Source organism: Pan paniscus, chromosome 21 (assembly GCF_029289425.2).
Source record: "Pan paniscus chromosome 21, NHGRI_mPanPan1-v2.0_pri, whole genome shotgun sequence".
NCBI classification, from domain to species: domain Eukaryota; kingdom Metazoa; phylum Chordata; class Mammalia; order Primates; family Hominidae; genus Pan; species Pan paniscus.
In genome coordinates, this window is record NC_073270.2 from 37,219,612 (window position 1) to 37,240,942 (window position 21,331).

A 21,331-nucleotide genomic window follows, 5' to 3' on the forward strand; every position below is an offset into this window, starting at 1 on the left:
TTTTGGCATATCTCATTTCGGGCTTTTTATTTATTTATTTTAGGACAGAGTCTCACTCTGTCCCCCAGGCTGGAGTGCAATGGCGCCATCACAGTTCACTGCAGCCTCAACCTGTTAGGCTCAAGAGATCCTCCTGCCTCAGCCTCCCAAGTAGCTGGGATTATAGGCACGCACCACCACACCCTGCTAATTTTTTTTTTTTTTGAGACGGAGTCTCGCTCTGTCACCCAGGCTCCTGTGCAGTGGCGCAATTTCGGCTCACTACAACATCCACCTCCCAGGTTCAAGTGGTTCTCCTGCCTCAGCCAGCTGAGTAGCTAGGATTACAGACGCGCGCCACCACGCCCAGCTAATTTTTGTATTTTTAGTAGAGACAGGGTTTCACTGTGTTGGTCAGGCTGGTCTCAAACTCCTGACCTCATGATCCACCCACCTTGGCCTCCCAAAGTGCTGGGATTACAGGCGTTAGCCACTGCACCCGGCCAACTTTTTCTTTTAGTAGAAACAAGATTTCGCTTTGTTGCCCAGTCCGGTCTCAAACTCCTGGGCTCAAGTGATCCTCCCACCTCTCCCTCCCAAAGTGCTGGGATTACAGGCGTAAGCCACTGCATCCATCCCTTTCAGCCTTTTAATAAGTGTATGTTTAGCATTATTATAATCATAACTGTAGTGTTAGATCTTCTTTTTGTTGTTTATGTTAGGTTTTTCTTTGTTTATTGGTTTGTTTAGAGACAGGGTCTCACTCTTGCCCAGCCTGGAGTGCACTGGTGCAATCATGGCTCACCGCAACCTCAATTCCTGGACTCAAGTGGAAAACCGACTGATTTTGTTTTATTGTATTTTATTTTTAGAGACAGGGTTTTACTATGTTGCCCAGGCTGGTAACAAACTCCTTGGCCTCCTGAAGCACTAAGATTACAGATGTAAGCCACCATGCCAGGCCCTTGTTTTGTTTGTTTTGTTTTGTTTTTGAGACAAGGTCTTGCTCTGTCACCCAGGCTGGAGTGCCGTAGTGCAATCATGGCTCACTACAGCCTCAACCTCCTGGGCTCAAGCGATCCTCCCACCTCTGCCTCCAGAGTAGCTGGGACTACAAGGCGTGCACCACCACACCCAGCTAATTTTCATATTTTTAGTGGAGATGGGGTTTTGCATGTTGCCCAGGCTGGTCTCGAACTCCTGGGCTCAAGCTATCCACCCTCCTTGGCCTTGTAAAGTGCTGGTATTACAAGCATGAGCCACCACACCTGGCCCCTTTTTGTTCTTTTTAATAGTACGTCAGCTTTTTTCCTGGTCATTGAAAATTCCTCAAGGATGTCTTTAATTTACATCTTAAAATGTAGGCTGGACACAGTGGCCCACACCTGTGATCCCAGCACTTTGGGAAGCCGAGGTGGGTGGATCATCTGAGGTCAGGAATTCAAGACCACCCTGGCCAACAATGGTGAAACCCAGTCTCTACAAAAACTACAAAAATCCATCCTGGCCAACGTGGTGAAACCCGGTCTCTACTAAAAATACAAAAATTAGCTGGGCATGGTGGCATGTGCCTGTAGTCCCAGCTACTCGGGAGTCTGAGGCAGGGGAATCGCTTGAACCCGGGAGGCAGAGGTTGCAGTGAGCTGAGATGGTGCCACTGCACTTCAGCCTGGCGACACAGCGAGACTCTGTCTCAATTTAAAAAAAAAAAGTATCAATTAAAAAAAATATGTACATGTAGGCCTGGCGCAGTGGCTCACCTGTTATCCCAGTACTTTGGGAGGCTAAGGTGGGAGGATCACTTGAACTCAGGAGTTAGAGGCCAGTGTGGGCAACATAGTGAGACCCCATCTCATTCATAGGTAAATAAATAAACCGATTCATCAATAATGTACATCATTTAAAAAAATTTGTTGCCAGCCTAGGCAACAGAGCAAAACTCCGTCTCAAAAAAATATTTTTTTCAACCTAAAGTACAAATGAACCATAATCCTCTCCCCAATACAGTTTCCTGTGATTCTGTCATGCATAAATCTATACTTATGTTAAATTATATATATTTTTATATGTATCAAATACATGATTCTTACCACGGAGGTATTTTTATATCAATACAGTCAAATTACCCCATTCTTTCATTCTTTTTTTTTTGAGACAGAGTCTTTCTCTGTCGCCAGGCTGGAGTGCAGTGGCGTGCAATCTCAGCTCAATGCAACCTCCGCCTCCCTAGTTCAAGCGATTCTCCTGCCTCAGCCTCCCGAGTAGCTGGGACTACAGGTGCATGCCACCACACCCAGCTAATTTTTGTATTTTTAGTAGAGATGGGGTTTCACCATGTTGGCCAGGATGGTCTTGATCTCTTGACCTTGTGATCCGCCTTCCATAGCCTCCCAAAGTGCTGGGATTACCGGCATGAGCCATCGTGCCCAGCCTCTTTCATTCTTTTTAACAGCTGCTCATGGTTCTGTTTTACAGTGTACCCTGAGGGTATTTAGGTCTGTCCAGTGTTGGGGTATCATAGCAGTATTGTCGTGAACATTTCATACACATAATTTGTGCACTTATTTTCTTCAAGTCTATCTGCAGTAGGTCTACCAGGTCAAGTGCATCTCCATTTGTAATTAGATAGTGCAAAATCACCCTCCAAAAAGATTGTACCATTTTACATTCCCACTGACAGTTACAAGTGTGCTGGCCTACCCAGGCGCTCACTTGCATTGGATAGCACCAAAATTTTTAGTTTTTTCCAGTCTGTGAGTGAATTAAAAAGATTTTTTTTTTTTTTTTTGAGATGGAGTCTCACTCTGTTGCCCAGGCTGGAGTGCAGTGGCGCATTCTCGGCTCACTGCAACCTCCACCTCCCAGGTTCAAACGATTCTCCTGCCTCAGCCTCCCAAGTAGCTAGGATTACAGGTGTGTGCCACCATGCCCAGCTAATTTTTGTATTTTTAGTAGAGACGGGGTTTCACCTTGTTGGTCAGGCTGGACTCCTGGCCTTAGGTAATCCACCTGCCTTGGCCTCCCAAAGTGCTGGGATTACAGGTGTGAGCCACTGCGCCCAGCCAAAAACATAATTTTTTAACACCTGTTTCCTATTTCATAGCTCCCTCATTTTGGATCGGAATTTTTTTTTTTTTTTTAGAGATGAGGTCTTGCTCTGTTGCCCAGGCTGGAGTGCAGTCACATAATCGTAGCTTACTGAAGACTTGTTCTCCTGAGCTCAGATGATCCTCCCGTCTCAGCCTCCTAAGTATTTGGGACTATAGACGTATGTCATTACATCCAGCTATAAATCCTTTTTTTGTTGTTTTTTGTTGTTGTTATTGTTTTGTTTTGTTTTGTTTTTTGAGACGGAGTCTGTCACCCAGGCTGGAGTGCAGTGGCATGATCTTGGCTCACTGCAATCTCTGCCTCCCAGGTTCAAGCAATTCTCCTGCCTCAGCCTCCTGAGAAATGCTCTTTTTAATGGTTACAGGGTATCCCCACAAGCAACCAGCCTGGGCAACATAGCAAGACCCCATCTCTAGAAAACATTTAAAAATTAGCCAGACATGGTGGTGCAGGCTTATATTCCCAGCTACTCAGGAGATTGAGGCTGAAGGATGACTTGAGCACAGGAGTTCAAGGCTATGGTGAGCTATGATCACACCACTGAACTCCAGCCTGGACACGAATGTTACCCTGACAATAAAAGCAGAAAAACATCCCTATAAGCAGATACAGCACAGTTGACTTAAAGCATCCCCCTCACTTTAAACAGAAAATGTCATTCTGATTTTTACTCTAAGAAATAAGAGTGCACTAAATAACATTGGCTATTCACAGATTTTTTTTTTTCTTTTTTCCTGGACCTCAGATAAAGAGCTGAATTTAGGCCGGGCGCGGTGGCTCAAGCCTGTAATCCCAGCACTTTGGGAGGCCAAGGCGGGTGTATCACGAGGTCAGGAGATCGAGACCATCCTGGCCAACATGGTGAAACCCCGTCTCTACTGAAAATACAAAAACTATCAGGGTGTGGTGGCACACGCCTGTAATCCCAGCTACTTGGGAGGCTGAGGCAGGAGAATCGCTTGAACCAGGGAGTCGGAGGTTGCAGTGAGCCGAGATCGTGCCCCTGCACTCCAGCCTGGTGACAGAGAGAGACTCCATCTCAAAACAAAACAAACAGCTGAATTTATCAAATGCCTTGGTTCATAGCATACCATCCTTGGTCTATGCCAGGCCCCCCTACTTTTTTTTTTTTCCCACTTCACTCCAATATCCACCTCCATTTCCCACCTTCATTTCTCTCTCTGCCAGAGGCAGCTGCTTTAATGCATTTGACTTCTGTCCTTAGATGTGTATGTTTCTTATAAAATATGTAGTGTTGGTGTATCTGTGTGTATGAGTGGGAATTGCATTTCCATAAATAGAACTGTGCATTGCATCTCCCTCTGTTTCCTTTTCCGCTCTCTGTACCTTAAGATCTCTCCATGGCTCTGTGTACATCCAGCCATTGCTTCTGCCTTTGCTTTTGGCAGATATTTCTGAAGTCTTGAGAGACCTTCTAACATTTTTAGTATTTAGGATTCTTTCCTTAGACCAGATGCTCCCAAAAGGAATTTCTGGCAGCAGTGGGTGTGAGCATTTTTATTTAAGGCACTGGCTTCCTGTTGCTCAGTCTTGCCTCCTCTCTGGGCAGGTAAGCCTCAGTCGGCCTCGTGCCAGAAGCACAGAGTATACCCCATGCCTCTAGAGTGTCCCCAATAAGATTTCTGAAAGGTAGCTGCCTGGACAGCACAGCCACTGGGCTCCTCCTGGCCTCCCCACTGACATCTGGCTGGTTGGTTTGCTTAACAGAAAAACAGCCCACCACAGCGGCTCTCCCTCAGCCCTTTTCCTCCCCTCCTCCTGGTTGGGGCACTGGAGTTTGTAACTGCATTGAACATTTTTAAAACTTCAGGGCTGAGTGTAGTGGCTCACGCCTGTAATCCCAACGCTTTGGGAGGCTGAGGCGGGCAGATCACCTGAGGTCAGGAGATCAAGACCAGCCTAGCCAACATGGTAAAACCCCGTCTCTACTAAAAATACAAAAAAGTTAACCGAGCGTGGTGGCCCATGCCTGTAGTCCCAGCTACTTGGGAGGCTGAGGCAGGAGAATCGCTTGAACCCAGGAGGCAGAGGTTATGGTGAGCCGAGAACATGCCACTGCACTCCAGCCTGGGTGACAGAGTGAGACTTCGTCTCAAAAAAAACAACAAAAAAAAAACTTCATATTTTCCTGATGCCTCAACATCCCACAAACAGGCCATGAACACTTTGCCCAGGTGAACAGGTGCCAGTGTGATAAGGCTGGTCCCTGCGACAAGTTCCCTTTCTTGCCCTCCTCTACTCTGACCTAGTGACATTCAGACACATCAGTGAGATCTCTTTTGCTTGTGTCTTTCACCCTGAGCCCCAAAGAAGGCACTTGGCCATGGGTCTCCTTCTGTAGGACCTGTGAGTATAATAAATCCTTTCATTTCATATGCCTCTCTCTCAAGGACTTTCACACTGAGTTTAGAATGATCCCATCCTCATCACCAATTGTGTTGTAAAAAAGATGTTCCCCTTGTGAGGTTTTTTTGTCCTTGTTTTTACAGGCAGGGTCTTACTCTTTCACCCAGGCTGGAGTGCAGTGGTGCGATCGTAGTTCACAATAACTTTAAACTCCCAGGCTCAGTTAATCCTCCCACCTCAGCCCCCTGGGTAGCTGGGACTACAGGCATGCACCACCACGCCCGCCTAATTTTTTTTTATTTTGTAGAGATGGGGTCTTGCCATGTTGCCTATGCTGATCTTGAACTCCTGGCCTCATGCAATCCTCCCGCCTTGGCCTCCTAAAGTGCTGGGATTACAGGCGCAAGCCACTGCACCCAGCCCACTTTATGAAGTCTTTAAGGATCACTCGCACACAGCCACAGAAACTATGCTCAGAGAGGCTTATGAAATTACAGGATTTACTATACTCACATGTTCTAGAGAAGGAGGCATGCATGCCACACAGGGGGCCATATGGGAGGAGCTCCAAGGAGCCACTCAACCAAGCAGGTAGGGAGAAGGGGGAGAGGACAGAAGGAAGGAAGGAGAGGGGAGGACCCCTGGGCAAGTGCCTTTGTTAGGGCTCAGGGTAGTACAAGCAAAGGGCATGAGGGGATTTACCATGTGTTTGAATGGTATTAGGTCATAGAAGAAGAAGACCAGAGGCTGGGCACTGTGGCTCACGCCTGTAATCCCAGCACTTTGGGAGGCCAAGGCAGCAGATCGTTTGAGCCCAGGAGTTAAAGATCAGCCTGGCCAACATGGTGAAACCCTGTCTCTACAAAAAATACAAAAATTAGCCAGGCGTGGTGGCACACACCTGTAGTCCCAACTACTTGGGGGCTGAGGCAGGAGGATCACTTGAACCCTGGAGGTCTAGGCTGCAGTGAGCCAAAATCAGGCCACTGCACTCCAGCCTAGGCAACAAAGTGAGATCCTGTTTCGAAAGAAAAAAAAGAAGAAGAAATGGGCCGGGTGCAGTGGCTCACGCCTGTAATCCCAGCACTTTGGGAGGCCGAGGCGGGCGGATCACGAGGTCAGGAGATCGAGACCATCCTGGTAACATGGTGATACCCCGTCTCTACTAAACAAAATACAAAAATTAGCCGGGCGTGGTGGCGGGCGCCTGTAGTCCCAGCTACTCGGGAGGCTGAGGCAGGAGAGTGGCGTGAACCCGGGAGGCACAGTTTTCAGTGAGCCAAGATCGTGCCACTGCACTCCAGCCTTGGCGACAGAGCGAGACTCTGTCTCAAAAAAAAAAAAAAAAGAAGAGGAGGGCCAGAAGGAGAACCTGGGCAGAATGTTCATATCCTATTTGTGGGGATGTTGAGGCATCTGTAAAGTAAGTTTTTAAAATAAGTTTTTAATTTGTACAATATAGTAATATTTCACAAAATCATAGTATTTACTTTATCCCACCTTATTTAAAATTGATTCCTTTGAGGCAACTCAAAAAATTAAATCCAACAGCATAAGAAAGACAGAAGAAATAGAGTTAAAGGAGAAAATTAAAATAAGATAAAACAAGCCTTGGGTGAGGACCACACCCATACCCCATGCTCTGAAGCCTGTACTCCTGCTAGAAATGGGCTTAGTTGTGGCTCTGGCTTTTTAGCAGCCAAAACACAAAGGAAAGTGAGACCTGGTGCCCAATCCACATGGGTCACAGTGAAACCAACAAGAAGCTCAGAGGTGTGGCCTGAGAGTGATTTGTCCCAAGGGCTCAGACTGAAAGAATGCAATGTGAGAGGTATGCCACATCTTCATAAATAAAGCACAATCCATATGCCTACAAAGTCTGCTCATAGGTCTTTTTCTTGTAGCACTAACATGGACCACCAATTTGCCCTTCCATTCAGTCATTCTGCATTTATTGAGAGCCTGCTACATCAGGCCCTGGCTGGGTACTGGGGATACTGAAGTGAGAAAAACAGCTGACCATCCCTGTCCTCAAGAAGCATCTTGTTAAGTGGTAGAGACAGACACCAATCACACAGATAGATGTGAAGTTACAGCTGTACAAAGTGCTCTTAAGGTGAGGTCCATAGCACCAGGAAAGCATGGAAGAACCAGCTCAGGGTGAACCTACACCCAAGGTGAACTGCCCAAGCCCCTTATCCACAACAGCACCTGCATTGTCCTAGCTCAGCCGAAACTCCAGGAGTCATCCTTCTCCCTGTCCCCCCAAGCCCTTGTATCCAGCCCCTTCACACATCTTGCAGCTCCAATTCCAGAACAGATCTGGAGGCTGGGTGCGGTGGGTCACGCCTGTAATCCCAGCACTTTTGGGAGGCCGAGGCAGGTGGATCACCTGAGGTCAGGAGTTCAAGACCAGCCTGACCAACATGGTGAAACCCCATCTCTACTAAAAATACAAAATTAGCCGGGCGTGGTGGTGCATGCTTGTAATCCCAGCCTCTTGGGAGGCTGAGGCAGGAAAATCACTTGAACCCAGGAGGTGGAGGTTGCAGTGAGCCAAGATCGCACCATTGCCCTCCAGCCTGGGCAACAAGAGCGAAACTCCATCTCGGGGAGGGTGGGGGTCAGGGGAGCAGAACAGATCTAGAATCCTTCCACTGCTCATCACTTCCCCTCCATCCCCCCAAGCCAGGGCACCGTCCCCCTCTCCTGCTCCCTGCTTCCACTCTAGCCCTGCAGGGTCTTCTACACAGCAGCAGAGAGGTCCTCTCATGCTGTCTGATCATGTCAAACCCTGCCATCAGCACTCCAGTACCAGCCTGTCTCATGCAGGCAAATCTAAAGACTTTCCCATGGCACTGCAGGGTCTGGCTCCCTTTTCCCGCCCAGCCTACTTTCCTGACACTGTCCCCATGCTCCCTTAGCTCTGGGCTCACAGGCCCTCTGTAGTCCCTGCACACATGAACATTCACCCACCTCAGGACCTTTGCACCTGCTCCCTTCGTTTATGACGCTCTTCCTATGTCCTCTCCTCCAGAACCTTCCCTGCCCACCTGTCTAAAATAGCAGCTCTGCCCTTTCATTCTCTATCTCCCTGCCCTGGTTTGCTTTTCTTAGTGCCCATTGCCACCTAACAATACATGTAACTGTTTCTTTCGAGATTCTTTCTCCCTCACTGGCCCATGAACTCTAGGAGAGCAGCGACTTTGCCTGATTCCTTGCTGAATCACTGGTGTCTAGGACGATGCCTTGCACGTAGTAGGCAATCAATCAGTATGGGCTGAATTACTGAGGGGTTATTGTCCCATAGAAACTATGTGAGCAAAGCTTCCCTGATCTGGGAGCTAAAGAAGGTTGAGTAGGGGTGGCCTCAGTGAAGAGAGAAGAGAGGAGAACATCTCAGGCAGCAGGAGAGCTTGTACACAGCTGCCTGTGGGTGGGCATGTAGCACACACATCATACTGCAAAAAGGCCAGTGTGGCTGCAGTGTGTAGAGCAAGAGCATGTGTGAGCCAAGGCTCAGGAGACTTGTGGTGGCCACCACGAGGGCAAGAGGCCAACAGGTGGATGTGAGCTTTCAGCTTATGAGAGCAGAGGTTAGCTGCGGAGAGGCTTCCAGTAAGGGAGTGACATGATCTGACAGATGTTCAGCAGATTCCAAAACAGCCCTGCTTGAGAGTGGCCAGGTTCCCTATACCCCACACAACAGCACATTATTCCCTTATTCCCTCCAGGTTAGAGACCACGATAGTAACAAATTCATCAGGGATGCAGCAAACATGGTGTACCATGGCATAGCCTTTCCAAAGTCTAGAATTAACATGTGACCATTGACTGGAGCATTGTGACAGAATATTTCTCAAGTTTCACCTAACGACGAAAAGACCAAGAAGCAGCTGTCAGGGATGCTGTCATAGCTTCAGCCATCACTGCAGGAGGAGTCATCAGAAAGCAGAATGTGGAGAATGGAGTGGGACAGATGTCTTGTAACTAGCATGCTTGGGGCCTGGGTAGCCACTCTGTAGGGGCTCCCTGGATGATTAAACAGGGAGAAGGAAATGTGGAAGAGCGAGTTCTGAGGTTCCAACAGCTCTCCTGGGGCTCTATACTGAAGACTCCCTTATCCCTTAAGAACCCCTGTGCAGCACTCTGAGCACAAACATAATTGTCTCTCTCCAGATAATGGAGCCACTAAACGTAAACTTACAAACCCCTTTGCGAGGTACAGCTGGGGGCTTGAGGTTTCTCACCTTTCCCCCACAGCTGCAGAAACTAGAATGCCACTAGTATTGTCTGAGACTCTTCCTGACTGTCCCCCGACTCAAGAAGGATGAGACCAACCTCCAGAAGAGACGCAGGGACTCTGGTTTCCTCACAGCCACTGGCAACCCTAACTTCCTGTTTCTCTTTGTATTTCTGCCTCAGATATTCTCCCAGGAGTACATCAACCTCCTGCTGTCCATGTATTTCTTCGTGCTGGGAATCCTGGCCCTGTCCCACACCATCAGGTCAGAAGGCATCTCTCTGCAACATTTGAAGCAGCTTTCTCGGGAACCAGTACAGGGTCTTGGATGAGAACATGACTTTTGGCATCATTCAGAGCCAGGTTTGAATCCTGGCTATAAAACTCAAGGGACTCTTTCCCCTGCACACTGTAGATGACTAGGACAAGAACAATGACCTCTCTGGGCCACAGTTTCCTTATAGACATGATGAGGATCTGGTGGGTGTTTCCACCACCACAGCTGTTGGGAAAGTGATTTGTGAGCAGTAATGTCATGTTAGTTGTGACAATACTCAGGTGAGTAACACCAGTACCACCTGCCGGGTGTTGTGGCCTAGCTGTGTGCTAAGTGCCATGTTGGGCTCCTCACACATGACCGTGTTTCGTAAGGAGCCAGAGGCAGCATAGTGAAAAGTTAGGAGCGCGGGCTCTGGCATTTGACTACCTTACTTTGAGTCCAGACTCTGCCACTTAATAGCTCTGTGATCTTGGGCAAGTTACTTAATCTCTCTGGCCTCAATTTCCTGGTGAATGTGGAGAAAAATAATAGTGCCCTTCCCATGGGGTCATGTGGAAAGCTTTTAGCACAGTATCTGGTGATTTAAAGTGTTCAGTAACTATTAGCTGTTACTGTCATTATCTGTGTTAACCTGCCAGACAACCTTATATGGGTTGCTTTTGCTTTCACACCTGTATGATAGTCATGGAAACTGAAGCCCAGAGAGGTTAAGAAATTTGCTAGGATCACACCGCTAATAAGCAACAGAGCCAGGATTCAAACCCAGGTGTGGCTCCAGAGCCCATCCTCTTCCCACTGCTACCCTAACTCAAACTGCCACATGCTCGTGTCCTTTCAGTGGGGAGAGTGGTTCATTAGAGGGGGTTGCTACTTTTATTTTGGACAGGCCAGTTCTCCATTCTGCAGGACTATCCTGTGTATTACAAACAGTTGGCAACCTTGCCCTGCTCACCAAATGGGAGTTGCATACCAGTATTCCCCAGCTTGTGACTACAGAGATGTCCCAGTATGTTTCTGTCTGCCCCGTTGAAGAGGTGCAGCCTCAGACTGAGAAACACTGATAGACCAAGAGGTGGCCAGGGTTCCCAGAAGGAAGGAACTCAACTTGAACTTAGCTTTCTTTGAAGGGTAGGAAACCTGGAAGACGTACAAAGGAGGGAGAGGTCAGGTGCTAGAAAGTTTGTGCACATTGAGGGCATGGGCAGAATCTGCTCCCAAAAGCATTGAAAGCCAATATGAGGCCAGGTGGTGGCTCATGCCTGTAATCCCAGCACTTTGGGAGGCTGAGGCAGGCGGATCACAAGGTCAGGAGATTGAGACCATCCTGGCCAACATGGTGAAACCCCGTCTCTACTAAAAATACAAAAAAATTAGCTGGGCGTGGTGGTGCATGCCTGTAGTCCCAGCTACTCAGGAGGCTGAGGTAGGAGAATCATTGAACCTGGGAGGCGGAGGTTGCAGTGAGCCGAGATTGCACCACTGCATTCCAGCCTGGCGACAGAGTGAGACTCCATCTCAAAAAAAAAAAAAGCCAATATGAATGTGGCTTCATTCTTCTAGGCACACTGGCAGGACAGTGTGGTAGTCAGGAGCACAGGGTCAAGAGGCAGGCAGCCTTGGGACAAACACCTGGTGCTGCCAGCTCTAATATGTGTAAATTACTCAAGCTCTGAGCATAGTTCTTCTACCTATAAAATGGAGAGACTACAGGTACCTCCTCAGAGGTGTGGGGAGGGTCTAGTGAGCCCCAGGCTGTAACATCCCTAGAGCACAGTGCCAAGCACACAGTGAGCCTAGTGGCTGGCCCAGGGTTACACAGCTGAGACTTCACCTCTGGTCTTCCCACTGAGGTCATTGTTGTCCTCACCTGCACTGACTCTTCACCCACAAAATTCTATTCTAGCTAGCTTGGGAGAATTCTAGTCCAGCCCCGCATCCTGAAAAATGGAGGCCCAGGGAACCTGAGTGACTTGGACCCAACCAAGATAATGGCAGGCCCAGTCGCCCTTGCTCACAGGACAAACCAGTCCTTTCGTGGTGGACCTGGGGTGGGGTGGGGGCAGTCACTTCCAGACATAGGGTGTCCTCCTTTCCCATGCTGATTAGGATCCTCCCCAACTGTAGACCATCCTACCCCAGCATCTGTGAGACGCTTGAGACCCCCAAGTCTCCCCACAGCCCAGCCTCCACCTCAGACAGCCCAGTGTGTTTTGAAAGCCACTGTTAGGCTGTGTGCTGAGGAACTGATTATTTAATGTTATTGCAACAACCCTACAATGAAGATCTTATCTCTACCCAGCTGCCTAGGCAGGGTATTTTGAACCTTTATCATCTTGACACCAAAGACTTTTTTTCCCTTTTAGAATAATAACTAAGGGACATTGTCCCAAATTTCTCATAGATGAGTAATCTATGTCAAGAAATAATTGAGGGTGGGCACGGTGGCTCACACCTGTAATCGCAGCACTTTGGGAGGCCAAGGCAGGTGGATCACCTGAGGTCAGGAGTTCAAGACCAGCCTGGGCAACATGGTGAAACCTTGTCTCTACTAAAAATACAAAAAAGTAGCCGGGTGTGATGGCGCACCCAGCTACTCGGGAGGCTGAGGCAGGAGAATCACTTGAACCCAGGAGGTGGAGGTCGCAATGAGTCAAGATCGCACCACTGCACTCCAGCCTGGGTGACAGAGGGAGACTCCATCTCAAAAAAAAAAAAAGAAATAATTGTCTATCTGTCTTTTAGCCACTTCATAATTTTTAGAGATAGATATTATCAACAGAAAATAAAACCAACAGCAGCTAAAACTGCACATGGTAAAATGTGTGAGTGACTAGAAACTAACAGAAGAATAATTTTCTTAATGAAATTTAGAGCAACAAAATTTGACCTGGGAAAACCATACCTTTTAAAAATAATGGATCACCTGGGCATGGTGGTTCACACCTGTCATCCCAGCACTTTGGGAGCCCTAGGCTGTTGGATCACCTGAGCTCAGGAGTTCAAGACCAGCCTGGGCAACATGTTGAGACCCTGTCTCCACAAAAAATACAAAAATTAGCCGGGTATGGTGGTGCGTGCCTGTGGTCCCAACTGCTCGGTAGGCTGAGGTGGGATGATCGCGTGAACCTGGGAGGCAGAGAGGTTGCAGTGAGCTGTGATCATGCCACTGCACTCCAGCCTGGGTAACAGAGTAAGACCCCATCTGAAAAATATAAGAAAAAAATAAGAATAATGGATGACCATAGGCAGAAGGTATGCTTACCATATGGGGTTAAAGCTGGTCCACTAAAAAATTTCATGGGGACCAAAAACTGTCAGATGAAGGAAATCATTATTGTAAAATTAACATGGAAAAGAACTGAATCCAGTGAAAATAATTTTAGTAAGTAGGGGATGATTTGATCATGCTTTTTAGAAAGTTGGTCTACCAATTAAATGGATGTTTCAATTAAATCGAGTTTTCTTAAATATTTTCTCAAGGAAAGTCTACAGTATTGTTAGAATTTTGATCAGCTGCCTGTATCCACAAACTTAGACCTTCCTCAGGATCCAAACAACAGATCCAAAGGTTTAAGACAGGGAAATTGGGCTCAGAGGGGTTATGTGACCACCAGGATTCACAGCTGGTAAGGGCAAAGTGAGGTTTTGAGCTCAGGTCTGTCTGACTCCAAAACCCCTATTCTTTACAGTTTTGGCAAAAGTGAAGTGGGGGGAGCTTAAAGGGGGTGGGCTGGCCACCTCCTGCCATTGAGCCTGTGGTCTCCCAAGGACTGGCAGAGGAGAGGCCTGCTGAAAGGCTGCAGAGAGCTGCACCCGAGCTGTGACAGCACAGGCTGAGGTTCTCAGGATTCCCTCCACCTCCACCACCACTTCCTAGCCCACATTAAGCCTCTTTGGGAACAAACCCCAGCCTGGGGGATTGGAGGAAGGCAGGGGCCACAGCCTGCCTTACCTTGTGTAGTCACCAAGATTCAAACCCAAGACATCCTTCCTGCAAAGGGAACCTCGGCTTACTTCATCATCTGTGTCTGAGCTCGTGCCCCACCCAGCTGACCTTAGAGGGAAAAAATGCCCAGAAGGACCAGATCTGCCACCCCAGAGGAGGAAGCCACATCACCAGTTTCACTGACCCTGCCTTCCACCCCCAGGGGAGAAGGGCACCAGGATGTGGCTTGTCAGTGGGAAGCAATGACCTTTACGTTTGACATGAGCCATCAAGGGCCAGGAAGAATCTCTGCCTGCTACAAAAGTCTGCATTCAGAGTCATTCAGCAAGCATTTTAGCAGATGTCTAGCAGGCACCAGGCATCTTCACCCCAGGGTAGGGTGAAGATGATGAGACAGGGCCTCTATTCTCAAGTCCACAGGCTCGCGCTAGCCAGGTTGCTTGACTCTTCCCCTGTGTAGTGCTAAGCAGCCTCTCTTTTCTTGGAATAACAAAGATATCAATCTAGAGACTTGCTACTTGAAGTTGAAGCTGCAGTTAAGTTTATAGGGTGCCAAGTGCTCATTTAATCCTCTCAATAGCCCTACAAGAAAGGTGTTGTAGCATTCCAGATGAGGAACAGTTGCACAGAGCAGTTAAGTAAGTTTCCCAAGATCAGACCACTAATAAGTGGCAGAGTTAGGATTTGAGCCCAGGAAGTCTGGCTCCAGAGTCCATGTCTTTAACTGTCACACTCTGCTGGTTGAGAAGCTGAGCACCAAGCTCCTAAGGAAGAGGCCAGCTAAGATGGGCAGAGTTCTTATCCATACCTGCACTCACACCCTGGCTTCAGACTCCCCCAAAACTGATTCAGCAAACTAATCTGAAAGTAGCTTCCTGTCACCCACCCAGCTTCTGCCTCCCACCGCCTCAGAACCCTGCTGTGGGAGCCCATTTCCGATTCTGGCCTTGCACCTGCTGCGCTTCTCTTCACAAAGCCCTCCCATCATTCATACCACAGCCCTACAGGCTAGGAGGGATCAGCTGTTTGACAAGTGGAGAAATAGAGGCCCAGAGATGGTTTTTTGTTTTTGTTTTTGGAGACGGAGTCTCGCTGTGTCGCCCAGGCTGGAGTGCAATGGCACAATCTCAGCTCACTGCAACCTCTGCCCCCCGGGTTCAAGTGATTCTCCTGCCTCAGGCTCCTGAGTAGCTGGGATTACAGGCTCCTGCCACCACGCCGGGCTAATTTTTGTATTTTTTTTAGTAGAGATGAGGTTTTGCCATGTTGGCCAGGCTGGTCTCGAACTCCTGACCTCAAGTGATCCGCCACCTCAGCCTCCCAAATGTTGGGATTACAGGCGTGAGCCACTGCACCTGGCCAGAGAGGGTTCTTGAATCTACATCTTGCTCCATGCCACCAGGGTCTTTAGAAGAGAGTTCCCTTGGCCGGGCGCGGTGGCTTACGCCTGTAATCCCAGCATTTTGGGAGGCCGAGGTGGGCGGATCACGAGGTCAGGAGATGGAGACCATCCTGGCTAACACAGTGAAACCCCTTCTCTACTAAAAATACAAAAAAAAAAATTAGTCGGGCATGGTGGCGGGTGCCTATAGTCCCAGCTACTCGGGAGGCTGAGGCAGGAGAATGGCGTGAACCCAGGAGGCGGAGCTTGCAGTGAGCCGAGATCGCGCCACTGCATTCCAGCCTGGGCGACAGAGTGAGACTCCATCTCAAAAAAAAAAAAGAGAGTTCCCTTTTCCCTCCCTTTATCACTGTGACCTGGGTACCTCCTGGCCTGCCTCATCCCTGCTAAAGACTCCATGCCAGGCAAAGCATTCATCCTGCCTTCTTTCATATCTTCATAGCAATGCTCTGAGACAGATGGTATTGTTAGCCCTGTATACAGATGAGAAGATTGAGGTCCAGGGAGACAGAGCCACTGAAATGGCTCTCCCACAGCCACATGGCAGAGCAGGCCTCAGTGCTGGGCCACCCAGGCATGTAGCCACTCCACAGTACTGCCACCAGGCTGGGTCAAGAGGCCTTGGTTTGCTAATCTTGCTCTGAAAAAAGTCCAGAAAAGGTCTCTGCTTCCTTCCTGGCTGGGAGGTGGGGCATGCTGGGTAATCAGAGAGAATGCTTCTAGAGACGAGGCCAAGCTGGTCTTAAACAACTGAGGCCTTGTGGAAGGAGTGAATGTGATGGTGATCCTTCCCAGCGGCTATGATTCATCTGGCTGATTGATTCCAGCTGAGTCTGTAAAAATCTCAGTCCTGCTGTTGGAAAGCAGAATGTCAAGTCATGGAGTGGGGTGGGGGTGACTGTCAGGTCATCTAACTTGATAGGTTTGGAAGGGAGTCCACAAATATGCTTCTTGACAAGGGACTCAGATAGGTGGCATGTGGGCCAGACTTTGGGATCCTCTGCTCTCCCAAAAATGGTATTTTGCCTGAAAGTCTATCTGCTTCTGCTTTGCATTTCTTTGATGTTAACAAAAAGGCAGTAGAGAAATCACTATGAGTGCAAAAACCTAGGTTTGAGTCTTAGCTGAGATATAGGACCCCTGTGTGACTCTGGGCAAATCACTTACCTTTTGAGGGCCTCTGTTTTCACATCTGTAGAGTGGGAACAGTAACACCTACCTATCAGGACAGCTGTAAGGGTGCCAGCTGTAAATGGGGCAGGGGTGTGTTAAGGCTGACTGCCCATGGGGGCTCTGTTTGCCGACTTGCTTTGTCTTTCCTTCCAGCCCCTTCATGAATAAGTTTTTTCCAGCCAGCTTTCCAAATCGACAGTACCAGCTGCTCTTCACACAGGGTTCTGGGGAAAACAAGGAAGGTCAGTGCTAACCACTTTCCCCTGTAGTGTGCCTTGGGTGTCTTCCTCCACCATTCCCTTTGTCTCTCCAATATTGGGGTTCTCCAATAGAGCAACTGATGAAGTGGGCTCTGGAATTCCATGGCCTGGATTCACATTCCAACTCTGCTACTGTCTAGACATGGGACCCTGGGTGAACGCCTTACCTCTCTGAGCATTAGGTGTTTTTGTTGTTTTTTTTTTTCCCATCTGTAAAATGAAAGTGTTAATCTAGTACCTCCTTCACAGTCATGTTGTTAAGATGGCGAGTCAATAAGTGGAAAGCATTCAGCATGGTGCCTGGCTCATAGTAAGCACTCAATCAAAGTCGGCCTTCATGATTATTTTATTCGTATATATTTTTAGTGTGATCACTGCCTCACCTAAGGTTTGAAAAGGGGGTTCCACAGCTCTTTTTTCAAAAATAAAAACTGGCCAGAAACAGTGTCTCATGCCTGTAATCACAGCAATTTGGGAGGCCAAGACAGGATGATCACTTGAGGCCAGGAATTTGAGACCAGCCTAGGCAACATAGTGAGACCTCATCTCTACAAAAAAATTTTTAAAAAATGCAAACTATGGGGAAGTGTGGAGATCCTGGGATTTGCAGGTTAGTTAGGGTATGGATTCAAATGCTGTAACAAGATTATCAATGCTTGACCAAACAGCAGGTATTTCTTTGTTTTTTGTTTTTTGAGACAGAGTCTTGTTCTGTCACCCAGGGTGGAGTGCAGTGGTGCGATCTCAGCTCACTGAAACCTCAGCCAACTGAGTAATTGAGATTACAGGCGTGTGCTACCACACCCAGCTAATTTTTTTGTATTTTTAGTAGAGATGGAGTTTTGCCATGCTAGCCAGGCTGGTCTCAAACTCCTGACCTCAAGTGATCTGCCCACCTCAGCCTCCCAAAGCGCTAGAATTACAGGCGTGAGTGAGCCACCACGCCCAGCAGGTATTTCTCTTGTGTACAATACTGAGCATGTGAAATCTAGCACTTTTTTTTTTTTTTTTTTTTTTGAGACAGGGTCTCGCTCTGTCGCCCAGGCTGGACTGCAGCGGCACAACCTTGGCTCACTGCAAGCTCCACCCCCTGGGTTCACGCCATTCTCCTGCCTCAGCCTCCCGAGTAGCTGGGACTACAGGCGCCCGCCACTACGCCCGGCTAAATTTTTTGTATTTTTAGTAGAGACGGGGTTTCACCGTGTTAGGATGGTCTCCATCCCCTGACCTCTTGATTCGCCTCCCAAAGTGCTGGGATTACAGGCGTGAGCCACCGCGCCCGGCCATAGCACTCTCTCTTACTGGTGCCTAGCACATGCTGCCTTGTCCCTAATCGGCAGCAATTTTATGTGATTGCTTTGTGCATCTGTAAGGAACCTCTGTTAAACAATTGTTGATTTTTTTTTTTTAAAGACTGAGCTTGGGCCAGGTGAGATGGCTCACGCCTCCCAGCACTTTGGGAGGCTGAGGCAGGCGGATGACTTGAGATCAGGAGTTCCAGACCAGCCTGGCCATCACGGCGAAACCCCGTCTCTACTAAAAACACAAAAAAAATTAGCCAGGCATGGTGGCGTGTACCTGTAATCCTAGCTACTCGGGAGGCTGAGGCAGGAGAATCGCTTTAACCTGGGAAGGCGGAGGTTGCAGTGAGCCGAAATCGCGCCACTGCACTCCAGCCAGGGCGACAGAGTGAGACCCTGTCTCAAAAAAAAAAAAAAAAAGACTAAGCTTGGCCAGGCGCGGTGGCTCATGCCTGTAATCCCAACACTTTGGGAGGCTGATGCAGGAGGGTCACTTGAGCCCTGGAGTTCGAGGCTGCAGTAAGCCACGGTCAGTGCACTCCAGCCTGGGCAACAGAGCAAGACCCCGTCTAAAAAAATAAATAAATAAAACAGTAAAAAGGCTAGGCTTATACCACAGTCTTCAAGGTCCCAGGCCCTCTCTATCTCATGCTCCGCCATATACAGCACTGGCCCTCGGGTCAGGATAGTGTCATCACTCCACTGTCCAGCCAGAAGGAAGGAGAGGCATCCATATTCCCTGTCCATTTAGCTATAAGAGAAGCTGGAAAATGGCCGTGAGTCGGTCTCGTGTCCAGTTAGAACTAACTCATCAGGGTGCGCATCTCCAGTCTTCTGTTCCAGCAAGGAGAAAGCATTCGTATCATTTCTAGCTTCTCAAGCCCTACTGTTTCAGCGATCCTCATTGGAGAGGAATCAGCAGTCGAAGGAACAGCGGGCCAAGCGCAGTCGTGACGTGGCGTTCAGAGAGCGGAAGTTGTCAGATTTCACCGGGCCGTAAAGCGCGCTGGCTGTGTCATCTTCCGGTTAGCGACAACGGCTCTGACCGTCTGGCAGGCCGCGTGGCGCCCGCGCCGGCCTTCCTGCAGGGGACTCCACCGGAGGCTTGCCAATTCCGTTTGTTTCCCTGTTGTCGCCCGCTTCACCCTGGATCATGTTCAAGAAGTTTGATGAAAAGGAAAGTGTGTCCAACTGCATCCAGTTGAAAACGTCAGTTATTAAGGGCATTAAGAGCCAACTGGTAGAGCAATTTCCAGGTATTGAACCATGGCTTAATCAAATCATGCCTAAGAAAGATCCTGTCAAAATAGTCCGATGCCACGAACATACAGAAATCCTTACCGTAAGTGGGGAATTACTGTTTTTTAGACAAAGAAAGGGGCCTTTTTGTCCAACTCTAAGGTTGCTTCACAAATACCCTTTTATCCTGCCACACCAGCAGGTTGATAAAGGAGCTATCAAATTTGTACTCAGTGGCGCAAATATTATGTGTCCAGGTTTAACTTCTCCTGGAGCTAAGCTGTACCCTGCTGCGGTAGATACGATTGTAGCAGTCACAGCGGAAGGAAAACAGCATGCTCTGTGTGTTGGGGTCATGAAGATGTCTGCAGAAGATATTGAGAAAGTCAACAAAGGAATTGGCATTGAAAATATCCATTATTTAAATGATGGGCTGTGGCACATGAAGACATATAAATGAGCCTCAGAAGGAATGCATTTGGGGGGCTAAATGTGGATATTGATTGTGTCGTATGTGTGTTTGTGTCTGTGTGTGACAGCGTGAATACAATGCCTCTGTGGTTATGCTAAATAAGTTTAACAGATACTTTATAGAAAACAAATCAGGGTGCTCTTACCACAGATGAAAAAACAAATTAGGGGACAAGCAGCAAGCAGTCTGCTACACTCTGGAATGTGAAAGGAGTGTCTGGACTCCGTGACTCCCGGCAAACTCCACAGCCTCTAGTTGTCTTCTTAGGAAGCTTGGAAGCAATTGAGAAGGGTCTAACATCAAGATGTCTACCACAGGGCCCCCCACAAAAGCAGCCTCGGGGACTCCGGCCTTTCCTTGAGACCTGCATCTCTTCCCTTCTTCATCGCCTGCTAGTGAACTGAGACTGCCGCTAACCTTCTTCATCCTTTGGTGGCAAAGTAGAAAGATTCCAGAATTAACTCGACCTTTCTAAAGACCTGGGCTCAGTGGCAGCTGGCACTGACTGAGCACCCGCTATGTGCCAGGCACTGTGCTGAATGCATTGTAAGGACTGTCTTACTTATTCCCCCACAGCAGCCCTAAGAAGGGGTGCTGTTATCCCCTTTTTACAGATAAGAAAACTGAAGCTCAGAGAGGGCACTGCCTTCCCCAAGGTCACCCAGCTACAAGTAACAAAGCCTGTGCTTCTAACACCAAAGACCACTTCCCGCTGACACTGTGCCAGGCTTGTAAGTCTCTCTCTGGGCCTCCATTCCCTCCTGTAGGAAATTGGAGGGGTTGGGGTGGCTCCAGTGAGCTCTCCCCTTCTGAAACTCATACTAATCTGGGGCAGCCAAGGCTTAGCCCCGCCAGCCTGTGAACCTCTCACAGTGCCCACAGCCATGCCCTCCTCCGTCCAGGGGCTGACAGGTGGGAGGGGTAGCCCTGCCTCAGGGAGTGGACTTACCTGGCCTCTCTGCTCAGAGATCATCAATTACGAATTTGACACCAAGGATCTGGTGTGCCTGGGCCTGAGCAGCATCGTTGGCGTCTGGTACCTGCTGAGGAAGGTGAGTAGTCAGGACCTGGGCAGAAGGGGAGGATGGGGTTGACAGGGCAGGGTGGGTCACAGCAAGCTGGTCTCACTCCCCGCTTTCCTCAGCACTGGATTGCCAACAACCTTTTTGGCCTGGCCTTCTCCCTTAATGGAGTAGAGCTCCTGCACCTCAACAATGTCAGCACTGGCTGCATCCTGCTGGGCGGACTCTTCATCTACGATGTCTTCTGGGTGAGTCAGGCAGGGATGCCAAGGATGTCTGGCTCCAGGGCCATCTCATCTTCCTACTACCCTGCCTCTCTGGCCCAAGTTGCAGTCATCTGACGGAGAAGAGCTGTTTTGGGCTGAAGTTCCGGACCGCAGAGCAAGTCCTCTCTGGGCCCATCTGTGAGATGGAGCCAGAGAGAGCAGATTCTACCTCTTTCTGAGAGCACACTCATGCCCGGTGCCTTCCGACCACCTGCCTATCTTCCTTGCTAGCAGGGGTGTTACCTAATCCCATGTCTCCTTGGCAAGGGA

General features: G+C 48.8%; 2 protein-coding genes across 5 annotated transcripts in view; both read left to right on the plus strand.

Annotated features, from left to right (window-relative positions):
- Window positions 1-21,331, plus strand: part of HM13 (histocompatibility minor 13) — a 56,651-nt gene that overhangs the window by 13,931 nt on the left and 21,389 nt on the right. For all 4 annotated transcript variants that reach the window (XM_003833404.6, XM_003833405.6, XM_055105031.2 and 1 more), the window contains exons 3-6: window positions 9,883-9,965; window positions 16,655-16,743; window positions 20,740-20,825; window positions 20,918-21,043. In XM_003833404.6, coding sequence (XP_003833452.1) covers window positions 9,883-9,965; window positions 16,655-16,743; window positions 20,740-20,825; window positions 20,918-21,043 — 384 coding nt within the window. The remainder of the gene's footprint in view (window positions 1-9,882; window positions 9,966-16,654; window positions 16,744-20,739; window positions 20,826-20,917; window positions 21,044-21,331) is intronic.
- MCTS2 (MCTS family member 2) lies at window positions 16,763-19,892 on the plus strand. Its single transcript, XM_055105032.2, has one exon. It carries the CDS (start codon window positions 19,216-19,218, stop codon window positions 19,759-19,761), a length of 546 nt encoding a protein of 181 aa, XP_054961007.1. The 5' UTR covers window positions 16,763-19,215; the 3' UTR covers window positions 19,762-19,892.